The sequence below is a fragment of the Merops nubicus genome, unplaced genomic scaffold (assembly GCF_000691845.1).
Source record: "Merops nubicus isolate BGI_N331 unplaced genomic scaffold, ASM69184v1 scaffold50987, whole genome shotgun sequence".
Classification (NCBI taxonomy): Eukaryota; Metazoa; Chordata; class Aves; order Coraciiformes; family Meropidae; genus Merops; species Merops nubicus.
In genome coordinates, this window is record NW_008619414.1 from 3,613 (window position 1) to 19,562 (window position 15,950).

General features: G+C 38.9%; 1 protein-coding gene across 1 annotated transcript; it reads left to right on the forward strand.

Annotated features, from left to right (window-relative positions):
* The first annotated feature begins 4,095 nt into the window (after positions 1 to 4,095).
* On the forward strand, positions 4,096 to 15,746 carry LOC103776263 (zinc finger protein 474-like). The gene is made up of 3 exons (XM_008943765.1): positions 4,096 to 4,656; positions 11,851 to 12,025; positions 15,595 to 15,746. Exons 1-3 carry the CDS (start codon positions 4,096 to 4,098, stop codon positions 15,744 to 15,746), a joined length of 888 nt encoding a protein of 295 aa, XP_008942013.1.
* Positions 15,747 to 15,950: the final 204 nt, after the last annotated feature.

Below are 15,950 nucleotides of genomic sequence, written 5' to 3' on the forward strand. Positions count from 1 at the left end.
AGAGGGAGTCAGGCATGTCCAAGTGGTATTTCTTTGAGATGTATAAGCTTGAAAGAGCTGTGACCTTTGTTTTAGCTCTGTGTTTATCTGATGTAATGATTTATGTTGTCCTTTTCTGTGCTGGCTGATGGGACCGGCGACGTTAAGCCAGCCGTATAGTTAAATGGGGTTTACAGCCTGATACAGCTGCACAGGGAGAGGCTGCAGTAGCAGTGAGCATTGATAAACTGTACATAAACAGATTCCCCAGGCCGTCACAACTGTGCCTGTATTTTGTCCGTTGAATAAGTGTGGTTGTGTCCTGGCATCAGGAGGCTTCATGCTATAGGTTCTTCTGTGAAGTAAATTGATTTTTTTTCAGCTGGGATGTCTCCAAGTGGAATTGTAGATAAGTCAAAAGCAGTAATGTTAGGGATTCATTGAAAACAGCCAACTTAATCCCCCAGCTAACACAAGTATCTTTTGTTAATTTGGTCAAGGAATCCAGGCTTATAAAATGACCTTATAATGGGTTTTGAGGAATTGTTTACATGAGAGAATCAAGAGAGATGAAAAACAGAGAGAGTCACTCTTCGGAAATGGGCTGCATACAGGAAATAGCAAACGTATGTGTTAACTTTGCTTCCAAGGTCCAACACTGACATGAAAGAAGACATAAAGAAGGCCATTTCAGGGAATAAATTTCCTCTTGCCCCTATGGGTTGAATCATATATGGCAGCTGAGAGAATGTGGCGTTACTGAAGCATGGAGAGTAATAGTATTTTTGCAATTTCTGGTTAGGATAAGCTGAAAAACAGTATGCAAGAGTTCCACTTCCCTCTTCAGAAGAAGACAAGAGGCATACTGAGCTATTTGCACTCACGTCATTCTGCTCTATTTTAGGTTAAGTGAGGTGCTCAGCCTGATGCCAAACAAGCCATGGTATTTCACTTGCTTTAATTATATTGAACTCATCCATTAGTTGCAAGTGCCCTGTCCCTGCAGTTCATGAGATTGTTTTTTAAGTATTGTACTCAGTGGCCCTGCAGACGAGATTAATGTTTTCCCACAGCTACGTGCAATGATCATCCATAGGTTCCCACTTTATTAGATAGCATGTCGCAGGATTTTAAAAAGAAAAATGTAAGAAAGTTGTATGTTTTGAAAAGAGATGTTAAACACCAATCCTGATTTACTTCTACATCTTTACCATTAAGCTTAAGAAAAGAAGATTTGAACTGCTCATATGCCTTTTCATTTCACACTGAATTTATAGGAAGTTTCCAAATAATAACGCTCAACTTGGCAGGAATAAGTGTAGACTAAATGGTGTAATCCCCACAAGGAAGCATAATTCTCGTATGAAGTATTTACAATAGCAAGCTTGGAAATCCAACAATAGGTTATATTACTAGGTTGTTTATAGCATCTTTTACTGACTGATTAATTCTTAATGGTAACAGATTTGGTCACGTAACATTCTTCATGCAGCAGGCAGTTCGATGTCCACTGTTGCTTTAAAAATCCTCTCAGGTAGCAGAAAATATCATTCTGACATAAATCAGTAAATAGGACGTAAATAGGACCTTGCAAAGTTCAGAAGTTCCCTGAAATGTAGCTGAACTTTATGATGTTCCCTTCCTGTGACCTTCCAATAACCCTTATCTCTCTTGCCTTTATGACACTTTAATGTTTCCCTGGCTCTCCATTCCCTTCATCCTCCTAAAGAGCTTGGCTGCTTCCCAACTTGGATTCATCCAACAGGCCACCCTTCTTGGAAACTCTCCCAGTCTTTGAAAGGGTCTTGTTGTAAAGTAGCCTCAATGCTAGTTTGCAATTCTAATTTCACATACTGTTGAACCGTTCACCAGACTGAATCACACACGTGTCCTGGGTGAAACTGGCAAACTCCAGCAGTGGCAAGTTGTGGTACAAACTGATCAGCCTTCTGTGAAGTTAAGATAAGAAAATTTAGGCTTTCCAAAAAAGAAAACCAGGGAAAGGTTTTGGCATTTGTTGCACAAGTAGCTTTTTTAATACTTTTTCCACAATTAACAAAGTTTTTACACTAAGATATCATTGCTGCTGAGGGCAAAAATTATTTCTTTAAAATGGAATAGCATCAATTTAAAGGCGTCTAGCTGCCCAAGTATTAATTGCTACTGTCCAAACTGCTTTTAACCTTTATTTCTTTGTCTGTACTATGTTTTTAACAAATACAAGTATTTATATACAAGCATATAGAAATATATTTCACAATTATAGATTGTGTGGGAGTCAGACAAAAAAAGGAGGTTTTTTAATACCTGAAAAAAAAAAAAAAATTGTGTGCCTGGCAAGGGGATGAGTAATCATGTGAACCTGAGGACAACTTTTTTTTTTTTTTTTTTTTCACTGGTGACTATGTCCCTAAGGTATCCCCTGGAACATTTGTGAATGACTAGCTCAGGGCTTCTCAGTGTCACAGGCGAAGTTTAAGTTTTTCATCTCAAGGGTAAGGGCAAGACTTTGGTAGTAAAAGTCAGTTGCTAGGTTCAGAGGTGGGAATGATAAGGGTGAGAAGGCTGTTGAGCAAAAGCAAAGTCTCCCATAGTGACATTACAAAAAAGCAGTTCAGAAGTGTTCCAAGTTGGTGTGTAGCGACAGAACAAGTGAACTAAGATGGGTCAGTGGGATCTTTGGGTAGATAAGTCTGGGAGTTAGGAACCCTCTAAAAGTTTGGCAGGGATGAGAAAAAGTTTGGAATATTCAGTAAGGACAAGGTGATTCTTAAGTCAAAGGAAGAGCTGCCATCCCCCGAACAGTGGCCATTTCGCGTTTACCCTATTCTTCGTGGCAAAATAAGCAATAATCAACTGTTTCTTCTGCTATAGATAGGCAACGGTAACCTTGCTGTCCTTGGCAGTCATTTATCTGTGCAATTTCTTGCTTATGACTAAAGCTAGCCTCTAGTTATTTTGTATTCTTGCAGTAAAACAATAAGCCCAACCATAACATACTTACAGTCTGAATTCTATTTTCTGATCCCTGGAGTACCAGTACAAAAGATTGCCTCTGTGAGAAATGAACATTTAAGTGATACCACACAAAGCTGTGTGTATGCAGGGTTAGGTTGCAAGCTGAAAACTTGAAATATCTCTAGCTTCTTGAGACTAAACAAGCACAGTGCCCTTAACTTCTCCTCATATGGTGTGTGCTTCAGCACGCAAAGCAACTCAGTAGCCCTTATGGGTAAACTTACTCTATGTTATTAATAATGCTCCTGTATTGGGAGAATCAAGACTGGTGAGAGAACTTGAGACACCACCTAACAAGCCCTGAGTAAAGGATACTAATAATTTCCTTCAGACTACAGACTGGGAGCATTTTCTATGCTAACTGTCCCTTTGGAGGTTGGACATTAACATATGTCTACTAAGGGACTTATTTTCATTTCTCTTGAGACAGGGAAATTGTTTTTCACTATCAACATAAATGGCTTAGAAATTATAGACTGTCAGAAATACCACTTCTGACAATAACTGAAAATAAAGCATAGTGATTATACTCAAAACCACATGTATTTCAGCAGCTTCAGTTTGTGCAAGCCTATCTTGATTCATGTTCCTCGTGACTTTACGTCCTCTGAGATTAGAATTTCATATTTACATTATTCAGCTGATCATTAATGCAAGGATATACTTGATGTTATTTAAAGATATAACAGCAGTAAGGTAAACTGATCCTTCTGATAAACCGCTGGTTGGTAATCCTAACAAGAGAGCTGGTGTTTATTAATATGTACGAATTTATTTCAGGATTATGTAATACCAAAAGGCAAAACAAAACCCCACAGAAGCCCTCTTTCTCTGCTGAGGTGGCCATTGGAAGCAGTCTTCAAGCTTTGAAGTCCATGAAACTGAATTAAAAGGGTGGAGCATCATGCTGAATAACAGACTTTCCCAAGCCGTTTAGGTGCATGAGAGAGAAGTTTCTTGAAATATTGTACCCTTCATGGAAACAAAGGTGAAGAAAAAGAACGTGAACAAAACCTTTAATGCTCTGCCAAGTGCTGGAGAGGCCCTGGCATCTAGGTCTCTACCATCTTGCCTTCAGAACAGGTTTTACCATCTAACATGTCAGATCTTCCCAGAATTTTGCCTGAAGTCATACATCAAGAAGCTGGACCCCAGAAAAAGCGACCAAGCACTGCAGTAATGTCAAAAGGGTCAGATTCTTCAAACATGTCTCAAATACCACTGAATCGGCCTGTCATCCCACCAAGAAGACCTTGCTTCAGGGTATGCTATATCTGTGGCAGAGAATTTGGGTCACAGTCTATTGCTATACATGAACCTCAGTGCCTAGAGAAGTGGCACATTGAAAACAATCAGCTACCAAGGCATCTCAGAAGAGCAGAGCCCAGGAAACCTGATTCCCTCACTGGTGGTCCCTGTACGCTTATGGCTGCAAATGAGAGAGCTTATCATAGTGCTCAAGCCCAGCTTCTGCCCTGTGAAAACTGTGGCCGAACCTTCCTTCCTGACCGTCTCAGCGTGCACCAGAAGTCTTGCAGAGGAGGCAGCAGTGGTGTGGGACTGTCAAGATTCAGCCCTCGTAAATCCAGTAAAGGACCAAGCTCTGGGTCTGGTTCAGCAAGCAATGATCCATCTAAGACCCAACAAGGGAAGAGTGGGGCTTCACCAGCTGTGCTAGACAAGGTAAATTGCTAGGCGTGTGCTGAATGAAAGGGTGTGGATGCATTATGATGCTGGGCACTCCAGGAGAAGCTGGGTTCCCATCAGATTTAAACCCACTTTCCTTCAGAAGGATCTGTAACTCTGTGCAAATGTTTCTCTGCTGAATAGCAGGTAAAAGGGAATGCAATGTGTATAAGGGAAACTACTTATTTCTTTTCATTTTGTTGTTGAAAAGGGGTCACTAGGTTCTTGTACTTTGTGGTCCTGTGAGACTTAGGTCCCCAGAAGGGACCAGTGTATGCTACAGTTCCCTAAGAGATTCTGTTGAGCACCTTAGGCAAGCTTTGAATATGTTTTAGAAGGTATTAGGTATTTTTATTTTGTTAACACAAAACCCAACATTTCATTCTCCTGTAAGTACTCCAGTGATTTTAATTTTTTACTGTTATTCTTAACCTTGGCATGGAACACAAGCTTACTGAGGACTGCATGTTCAAAGGCAGAAACTCAGAGTATAACAACAACTAAATAAGACTGCACATTTCTTTCCACTGAATTTGATTCAAGATCCAAGAATAAAGAAGCTGATTCACATTATCCAAAAACTACAGAAAGTTTTGGAAAATGGTGGGTTTTTTTCTGCATTTGTTTCTGCACAAGCTGTCTTTTGGCCAGGAGTTTTTTGTGAAAAGATAGATGTCTAAATTTAGGCCCAGTGTCTAAAATAAAAGGCTTTTTTTTTTTTTTTTTTTTTTTTTCCACTGGGGGTTGGACTCCTGATTGCCTGCATTGCTTTTGAAAATGAGTTTTAGCTTTCTCAGTCAGGAATGCAACGCTATGCAGAGCATTTCTAAAAACGTTTGTAAAAGTCAAACCATGCTGTATTTCAGTTTTCCAGCTGCTGAATAAAACAGAGATAGCAGTATTACTCTAAAAAGCCTGATAATGACAATTTTAATATTATGCTATTTGAGGCTACTAATTGATAGATATTGGTAAATTAGGTCCATTCCTCATGTCTTTAATCAACAAGTTTCAGGTAACCCACAAATTGTTCAAAGTCCTGCAGAGGTACATCCACAGCTGTAGGAAAGGAGATGTTCTTGTTGTGTTACAGTACATTGTACTGCTTACCAAAGAGCTGGCATTGCTCTAAAGTTGATTGTTCAATGAAAGGCATGGATGTGAAGCAGAGAGTTTTCTCCATCACACATAATTCTGTACATTTAAAAAAAAAAAAAAAAAGTGAGTGAGAAATATTCATAGTTATAATTTAAAAACCCCTGAGTTTAGTGTGGTTTGGCATTGAGAGTGGCTCTGTAAAATGTTGCCCTCTTGCACAACATATCTGCTCCCTGTGTGGATTCAGTCACATCTGCTGACTTGTTGAACAACAACACTATTGCTACATTTTACTTCTGTGAGCTCTTCAGAGCCAGAATGAAATGTGTTCCAATCTCTCCCTTCTTCTGTGTGAACAACAGTTTCCTCATTTACTCCCAAGCAGTTACAGCTCACCAGTTGCAGCAGAGCTAATGAGGCTGTACAGCTTACAGTTTGTAATTGACTCTGAAGGAGTTTATTGTCAACAATGGCTTTCAGTAATGTGTGATGGATTTTACCTCTCTGAGGACCTTTTTTTTTTTTTTTCCGTTTTAGAGCTGTTCTTTTGTATAGAGGTACACACTAAAGGCAGAGATAGGAATGGAAAGAGGGAAAGAAACTGTGACCCAGGGACTGTTCAGGACTGGCAGCTTGCCTCTGAGAAGTGGTCAAAGGAAGCCCCTTTTCCACAGGTTTAAATTCTCTCTATGAGGGTCTCCACCTCCATGTGATATTTTTGAAAGGTCCATATATTGAAGGATCTTGAAAAGCACTAAGCTCACAGAAGGACTGCAGATTTTCTATGAACAGGGACAAGGGCTGAATCTCCTCTACAGTCTTCATCATCTCCCAGCATATGGTTTTAATTTTGCTCACCTCACCAGCTACTCAGCTGCTTATTAATTCTGTTTAAATATACTAGGAGTGGAGTAAAATGGAAATCTGCTTGAGTCCTGGCAGGAAAGCATTTGGGGCAGTCTATGTCTCACTTAACAGACCTGCTCACTGCGACAGTGAATTATTTAAGTATTTTTTTCAAGTCCTGATTCAGCAAAACATCAGAGAGAATAAATAAATGAAAAAAAACCAAACAAACCAACCCAAACCCAGCCTTTATATAAGTGTATTTAAGAACTGTAATGTTACTGTCAATTTACGCAATGGAAAATATCCTAAATTAAAAAGCTGGATTTTCCTCATTTTAAAACTAAAGGTTTAACTGATTTGGCAGTACCCCATATGAAGGTTATTTTAACTTTACAACTGCAAGGACTTCTGCCTGTGTGCTTCTGTCCTGGAGCTCAATCAACTGCAGGATCAACTAAACCAGTGCCTTTACTGACAAACACCCAGTTCAGTGTTAAATAATTTTAGAACTGAAAAATTCACAGCCTCTCTAAGCCATCTTTTCCACTAACTGTTCGTGCTCTCACAATGGACATCTGAGTTAGTCATGTCTAGCTGTGTAAAACAAACAATAGCCCATGCTTAAGAGACTCAAAAGGGTCATATCAGCTCAGAAATTCTGTTTAGGATTCTGCTGTGATATCCCAGACTATGGAATTGGTGTCTGGAACTGCTGAAACTCAGACTTGCACTAGAGCAGTGTGTGTTTTTTAAACTCTTTCATGGACCAAAATGTAAGTCAGTATTAATTGTGGATATATGTTACAGATTTTTTGACAACAGATAACACTGGTTGTAAAAGCCTATCAGATGTATCACTAGCATCTGGTGCTGCCATCTGCTGTTTTCTTCTTATCAAGTTAACTACATAAGAATTAGATTTCAGTGATCTTCTTTCATCATGCATTTTAACACAGCAGAATTCTTGCAAACCTGTGTAACAGCAAAATATTGATGTTGTATCTTGCTATACCATAAAGCCATATAGTCACTTGGCAAAATGAAAACTGTTTCAGTTGCTGTGTAATTCTAGTGAAGGTGGGAATTCAGTGGTAAAGTTGCCTCAGTTGTAGCAGTTTTGAAAATCTTCTTGGGAGAATACTGACAAATATACTCACAAATACAAAAAGTTAGGTGAGAATGGACGGTGAATCAATGATTTGAGTGGAACTTACGATCATTGGGAATGACTGAACTTCCTGCCTTTCTGCTTTTACACAAATGCTATTTTCTTTATACTGATGTGTTCCTTTTGTAATATAGCACATCAGGAGTAAAATAGGATATTCTAGTGCTTCCAGTAGAGTAAAATCTTTAATTACGTGCACCATCTAGCAGAATTACCTTGCTGTTCAATGAAATCTCATACACAGACATATGAGCTGTCCTAACATGAATTGGGGCAGTGGCTGAACGCCCTCCAGAAGGCGTGAAATGCACCTTTGAATGGTCATGAGATCCACGACACATCTTGTCCCTGTGCCTTATGCAAAATACCTCGTCCTTTCCAGAGAAGAATGTGTGGAGAGGGCTGCTTTCATGTAACATGATGCTGTTGCTAAGTGTTTCTACCAATCTTTTCCTGAACTTGTGTTCCTTGGACAATCCAAACCTATGATGAGAGCTCTGGCCTAGAGCAGGAGGCCTCCCATCCTCCCATTAAAATACAGGGATAATTAAACAACTAAGAAAGGTGGGGGTGTGTGCAGTCCTGGATGATAAATATTTATGGAGGGGAAGTTTGGGAGTCAGTGTTGTTGAGTGTACTTAAGAAGAAATTAGGAGTTTTGTGCAGTATGGGAGGATCTGACCTCATGTAACACCATAATAGCCTGGGGCTAACCTCAAGTAATGTCAGGTCTATTGAAAACACATAGTTGCGTAGCTCTCTGAGCTAAATAACTTCATTCATGGTCACACAGACACACTTAGCAGCCTTGGATAAAAAAAGAAAATAGTGAGACACCAGAGGAAAGCCTAACTCCAGCGTTAGGTATTTGTAGGTATTTTTATAATAACACATATCCTCGGGAACAAACGTTCCCTATAACCCTTTTTAAAAGTCAAAAACAAAGCAGTGAGCAGACAGCCTAGCCACTGGCCTGTGAATAGTTTGGGCTGGAAAATTGTGGTGACTCCAAAAATAGTTTAGTTTCAAACTGCAGGCCTCCAGATGTGACTTTTGGGATAGGCACACTCTGAAGAAAAAAAGAAATGAAGGATAAATATCATCAGCTGTAGAAATTTCAAGTTTATTATACCTTGGATTCCACAGTTAGGCAACACAAATGCTGTCACTACCAATTTTAAGGATGCTCTCCTTTAGGTTTTATTTTTCATCTTTTTAATATGTGCATATTTGCAGAGAAGGATTTATGTACATAATTTGATGTGTTGTGATGTGTTTCAAACTCGCTGCATTTCAGGCAAAAATAATCCCATCCTTAGAATGAACTGATTCTTTTTAAGTAATTCTGGTCTCTGGTGTTGTTTCTGTACAGTTTTTCATTGTAGACATTACAAAACAGAGACGTTTCTACTTAAAGAGATTTCTTAAAATATTTTTTTTCACCAGGTAGCATTTAGTTATGAATCAATTCCAACTGATAACTTTGGAAAACAGAATCCTCTGTTTAACTGCAGGCCTGGTTTTGCTCAGTTGCAACACAAAACTCGCCCAAAAATGCTCTGTCAGAATCTGGAAGAATCACAGCACCACTCATTCAGTCTTTAAGTTTTCAGGTGAGACTAGCAAGAAGACCGTCTCAGAATTATGGAAGTGCATCCCGATTGTACTGAATGGAGATGCCTAACTTTCCTCTTGCAGGTATCTGGCAGCTACTCAACAGTAGGACATCATAATGACTTTTGAGCAAGAGTAGTGGATTTGACTGAAGCACTCAGAGATAAATGGCTATCTCCGCTCCATGGATGTATTTCCAACATACAAATTTGTTCAATTTGAATGGTATTTCTGTGCAGCTGCTAAATTTATTTATAGTATTTACATTTTAAAGGTGATTTTTCACCTGTCTCATAACAGGACATTAAGTGTCCTTGAAGCTATACATTTGTTTTTTTTATATTTCCCCATAGAGTACAAATGATTGTGACAGTGTAAGTTAGGTCAGTATGATTTTCATTTGTACTAGAATTCCCTTTTCCCTTTCTGGTAGTATTTAAAGGGTCCCTACACACTAAATCTAAATAAAATTGCTCTTTCCTAGGTTTCAGGCAATAAAGAATCTATTTCACTGAATGGCAGGAACCTACCTAATGACAGCTGGAGAGGAAAATGTGTTCACAGTGTTTTTACACCTAGCATTTTTTTTAGAAAATAATTTCTAAAATGCTGTAAGCATGCCCATAGCAACTATACACACTGAAATGAGTACCCTGAACTCAGGAGTTAAAGACTGCATTGCCCTTATCTAAATCTCTCCAGAGCATACAAAGAAACATACACTACCTTCATAAAACTCTATATTTGGACCCAGAGTCTTATCTCCAAATCAGACAAGATCTAGCTCAAGAACTGAAGCAAGGAAGTGGGCGAAAATTGATAATGAAAAATTAGAGAGCATTCTTAAAACAGCTGCTGTTATATTCAGCTATGAATAGGAAGTATATAAAATACCTTGTTATCAAAGATGGCTAAGGAAATTCCATTTGAAAGTTTGAGGATGAAAATGTCCTTGGGAAGAGTGGCTTTGGATAAGTTATATTTCAATTCATTGTGAGAACTTTCCAGATGAAGTCCAACTTTTCCCAGCAAAAATACACTTTGTAGAGTAGTATTTCTTCATGTAATTGAGTTTACATGTGTGATACAGGAAAGAAAGTTTGTGCAGATTGTTCACTAATGACATTTTCAGACTGTAGCATAAATGCGAGAAGAGCTGCCCAGAATTTCTTGAGTACATTGATGGGCTGACAGAGTCATAAATACTGGAACAGGTTACGCTTTGTCTTACACAAGAGCAGAGGAAAAAAATTAAATCCCCACCTCCCTTGTTTGAGTGAGAAAGGCTTCCTGTGCTTGGTCTGGCACAGCTGTCCCTCTGCCTTTATGAAGGCAGGGGATAGCTCATCTCTCACTGGTATGCCACAGTCAGGAGTGCAGGAAGCGCTGGTGCTTGGGACCCATCCCTGTGCCTCAACATGCTGTGTCCGCAGTAGGCCCCTGTGCTGCTCCTGGAGCAGGGCTGGTGCTGACACCACACCTAGTCCAGGACGTGCCTAAGGACACAGCTGAGTCCATAACCTGCAACATCACAGTAATTATATATTTTTCAAGCTTAGAATATCTATTTGTGGGGTTTGGGGTTGAGGGATTTTCTTCTTCCATTGAGCTGTTTTTCTCTGAAAACAAAAGCAGATCTGCAGGGCAGAAACCATTACTTGCTTAGAGTCCAGCTCGGCCCTCACTGTTGTCACTAGAAAAGTTCACACTGAGGCCTTCAGGATAAACAAGAAACAGCTCCTATTTTACTCCACTGTCCTGAAATATCCTGGATCAGTTTTAATCCTTCAGGGCCAAGAATTCCACCAGCTAACTGATCTGTGGCAGAAGGAACACAGGGTTAGGAACCACAATCACAAGCTTGAGACAGCCACCGTCACTGACTGACATAAAAGAGATGCTAAGGCTGGACACCCTGCTTTAACTGTACTCTACCTGGAGATAGGGTCTTTCTCCCCCTGCACTAGTCACCAACAGTTCAGCTGAGGAAGCTTTTACTGCTGCTTTCCATGTTTTATTCTGTCTGGTAGATAAAAAATGAGCTTTAGCATTTAAGATGGACACTATGCTGCAGCAGTGTGGTCAAGCAGAGATGCTTCTGCATGTGAAGACTCGGAATTTCCATGAACTTGTGGTGTGAAAATAAGAAAGCTAAAACCTACGTAGGTATGAATTAGATGACACCCCTGAATTTTCAACCCAGTATCTGCAGAAAGAGCCTAGCTGTTCCAAGTGGCCAGCTAGTGAGGCAGTATTTTTTACAAGGTTCAAGACTGAGTCCAGGCAAAAGAAAACTGGTAAAAACTGTTACACTTATTTCACAGATACGAAATGGTTTCTCAATGTACGTGACTGTTTTCATCCTAAGTTGTTATGATCCAACAATAATGTTGGAGACTATATTTATCCTTCTTCACAATTCTTACTTGCAGGCACAGGGGATAAAACGGCCACCAACAGTGGTTTGTTACATATGTGGCCGTGAGTACGGAACAAAATCTATCAGTTTCCATGAGCCACAATGCCTGAAAAAATGGCACCAGGAGAATGACATGCTACCCAAGCACTTGCAAAGGCCAGAGCCCAAAAAGCCTGAAGTCAGTCCCATACAAGGTAAGCTACAGACCAAATAAGGAAATAGGAAGAAAGTGAGAGGGGAAAAAAAAAAAAAAGAAGAAGAAAAAGAAAGACAATAGAAAGACAATTGCAACAACAACTTTAGAAGTAGCCTAACAGTTTGCAAGTACATCTTTCTCCATTTTACTCTGAAGAGAAGGTAGCCATTGTAGCTTATTTTAAGCTTTCTGTTACATATTCTGTTCTCCTTTTGTGCTGAAAACATGAGAAGTAAGAGTAGTGGTTGCCTCGTGAGATGTGCCTCCCACGACAGTCCTCTCTATGTGTCAGTATGTTCTGAATCAAAACACAAAAAAGGTTAGCAACCTGCTTCACAGCTACTGTACTACTTTTTGACTACTTTCAATGCTGTAGACAGGCGTATTTTAAAATGGGCAAAATCACCCAAGAATAATGTGCAGACTGACGTACAGTCATTAAAACAACTTTCAGGCAACAGAGGGATAGTTACTTCAGCCAGGTTTTACACCTATAGCATTGGTTGTAAAAAAAGCCTGATGCTAGCACTTAAGAGTGATGAACAGCAAGTTGCCTTGAAAATAGGAGTTGTGTGCTAAAATAAGAATAATGATAGATGCATGATGACTAGCAGAAAATAAGGTTTTTTCAAACCTACCTATAACATATACTGTAGTTTCAGTTTTTTATTAAAATGTATTTGTAGATAAAAATGCAGTATCTTCCACAATGAACATTCAGTGGATGCTACTGGTCCCTTTTTATTTACAAGGCTTAGAGGCTTTCTTTGTGAGACATTATAACAAAAATACGGTGGGGAAAAAAATAAAATATATCTATATATAGTGTAAAATAAACATTTTATTTTGGCGAATTACATGGTTTTGTGCTGTGGTTTCTGTTTTGTAAGATCCCTAGATTCCACTTCTTCAAATCCATGAAAACAGATGATCCCCAGCATCTGGTAGAGGTGGATTCCCATATGTATCCCTGGGGTGTGTACTCACTGTAGGACCAAAAGGAAATCTTACCTGTGCTTTGCCTGGAAGCTGCTCCCAGGAGTTCCTCATTCTGACAAAAAGTAATTTCAACATTTCAGCTGGATGCTTTCCCTGGCCCTGCCCGCTGGTCTGAGCTATTTTGAGCCAAGTTTGGACCACTTGCTCACAGGGAGCTAATTCACCCACTTTTTTTTTTTTTTTTTTTTTTTTTTTTTTTTAATATGTTCCTCATAATTTCCCACAACTTCCCCTAATGTCTGGAAAAGTAGACAAATTCTCCTACAACTCACTGTGAAAGAGTCATACACTAGATCAGTTTACAGCTGTACAAAGAAATATGTCCCCAGAAGACACACAGAGGAAAGAACAGGATCACTGAGAACACTAAGCAGCTGTTCAAAATAATAATAATCAGAGATCAAATAATGTCAAATCAAGATTTGTTTAACCCATGCCAAGCAGTAGAGCTGAATCTCCAGTAGAGGACAGGTTCAAAAGACATCTTCATTGTCTTTGCTCTTTTCATTGTTAAGCTTTTTAAAATTATTATATGTGGTGTGGTAAATAAAGATGGACAAAATGAGAATTCCATCTGAAAGAGGAGGATGCAAAAGGACAAACCAGGTTATTTTGAAATACACTATTCTTATTTTGAAGGAGTGGAAGCAGAAAGACAATCATTCTTTAAGAGAATAATCCAGATATGAATCAGAAAATTGTGTCCTTTATGTGATGAGTCACATCAGGCGCCGTGCATGACCTGTGGGGTGTTGTGTGCCCATGGTTCCCCAGGGGACACTGACCCATTTCCAGCATAAATACCTAAATGCCTGCTGTTGCAAGTCTGATCAGTTCTGCAGCTTGAGCTAAAATTGTGGTTCTCCCTGCAGTTGCCTCACGCTCCCAGCCTCGAGAAAATAATCCATGTTGTTCTTTTTCTGTAAGGCTTCCTCTTGATCATCTGGTAAATGCTATAAGTGACCTTGCGACCACATACACGTACTGCATGTCTCACAGCTTCTCAGCTTAGGGAGGAGGGATTACCCCTGTTGTTGAATGGAACAGGCAATGTTCAAAAACAGCTCAGAAATACTAACTGCTTACATAAAACTTTTTATAACTTACATAAATCTCTTTCTGAAAACTCAAGTGTTGCAGAAAGACAACTGCTGCCCTGATTACACAGTATTTTGTTTGTGGAATGCCTAACACATGCCTGCAAGGAGAAAGTCATCTCTTTTTTTTTTTTTTTTTTTTTTTTTTTTTTTTTTTTTTTTTTAAACTTTTTTTTTTTTTTTTTTTTTTTTTCTTTTTCATTTCATAAACTTTCCAAAGTACAGAAAATACACATTCATTTCCTGCAAGCAAAGGCGATATTTGTCTCAGCCAAGAAAAAAAACACTACTTGGTTGCTCTTCTAACAAAAAGAACATTAGGAACAGGCATATTAAGAGATCTAAGGCTTATTGTGGTTATGTGAACCATTGGATATGAATCATATTAAAACTGTATGGGCCTTTAATGAAGAGCTCTATCATGTGCCAATGACAGAAACCATGGAATATTTTGAAATGCACAACTCCTTTTATTTTAAAAATTGTCTGCTGCTAACTGCTCAAAGGCAAAACCAGGTTTTTAGTCTTTTTTTGTATTGTCATTGTCACCTTTTGAGAAGGGTGAAGCAAATACATCTTCAATTAGAGCCATGTAGATTTTGTTTCTTTATGTGTTTCAAATTAAAACTCTCAAGATCTATATCCAGGTATTAAGCAACCTACCTGGCCTTTCTGGAACAACACTACCTGAAAGTTCATTTCAAGATGAAAGAAAACATGGAGTTTTTTACACTCAAATAAAATCTTGAAAAAACAACTGATTTGAAGAATGCTCCTGAGCTTTCAGAGCAGTCACTCTTCCCACAGTGGAAAATAACTGAGGGAAAGACTGAATTAATGTTTAGATGACAATAGACACATCAGAACAATGACATCACTGGAAGTTGTGGCTTAAAACAACTGTAGGTTTTTTAAGGTTTTAAGTTTGCCTAAGCTTTACTACACTTACTGGCAAAACTTGCATAAGCTTCAACAGGAAGAAAATTGGGCCCCTTGTCCAGAGCAGTACAAAGAGCAGGTTTTCAAACACGATACACTACACCCATGGCAATGGGTGTAGTGTATCGTGTGTAGTGTATTTTCAGATAACACATGCTCATTAAACAGAACTTGAAGTAAAGCCAAAAAGTGAAATTTGCTGATAATAATATGTATGCAAAGATGTTAATAATTAGATGAGAATGCGTAGCATAACACACAGCATGATGTTTTCTCTTTACTCTCATACAATAAAAAATTATTCATTTTGAAGTTAATTTAATTCAACCCCTGGGACAAAAAGTAGAGTCTTTTTTGTATACTTTTTACTCTTTTGCTTCTTTCTTTTCTTTCTTTTTCATTTGCAAAAGCAATATGGTTTGGTTAAGCAGAAAGGCTCAGTCAACAGGTATTTCCTGAAAATATTTTCCATAAAGAGTTGAATGTGGGTCTCCAGAATGAAAGCTGATACTTTCTTTTTTTAATTTTCCAGGCAAAGGTTTCTATGATCTTGATTCTTTAAATGAGGCTGCCTGGATCAGTGCCCAGAACCAGCTAGTTCCCTGTGATACTTGTGGGCGTACTTTTCTTCCAGACAGACTGATCGTCCACCAGCGGTCCTGTAAACCAAAACCTGCAAAGTGAAGTGGATGTAACTACACATGCATATATATGCTTGCATGCATGCTAACACACACATACTCCCACACCTTTCAGCCAAAATATGAGAGAAATAAAATCCAGATAGAGAGCCACGGGAATCAAAAGTGTAGTTTGTTGTCACATCATGGGATCCATAAGCCTCCAGAGTAAAATCACTGGTTGCTACTGTAATGTAAGGTGATTTTT

Excerpts from the sequence above, each read along its gene's own strand:
- LOC103776263 (XM_008943765.1), top strand. The coding sequence starts at position 4,096 with ATGTCAGATCTTCCCAGAATTTTGCCTGAAGTCATACATCAAGAAGCT. Across the intron at positions 4,657-11,850 it reads CCCAACAAGGGAAGAGTGGG|GGGATAAAACGGCCACCAAC; the intron begins GCTTCACCAGCT and ends TTGCAGGCACAG. Across the intron at positions 12,026-15,594 it reads TGAAGTCAGTCCCATACAAG|GCAAAGGTTTCTATGATCTT; the intron begins GTAAGCTACAGA and ends TTAATTTTCCAG.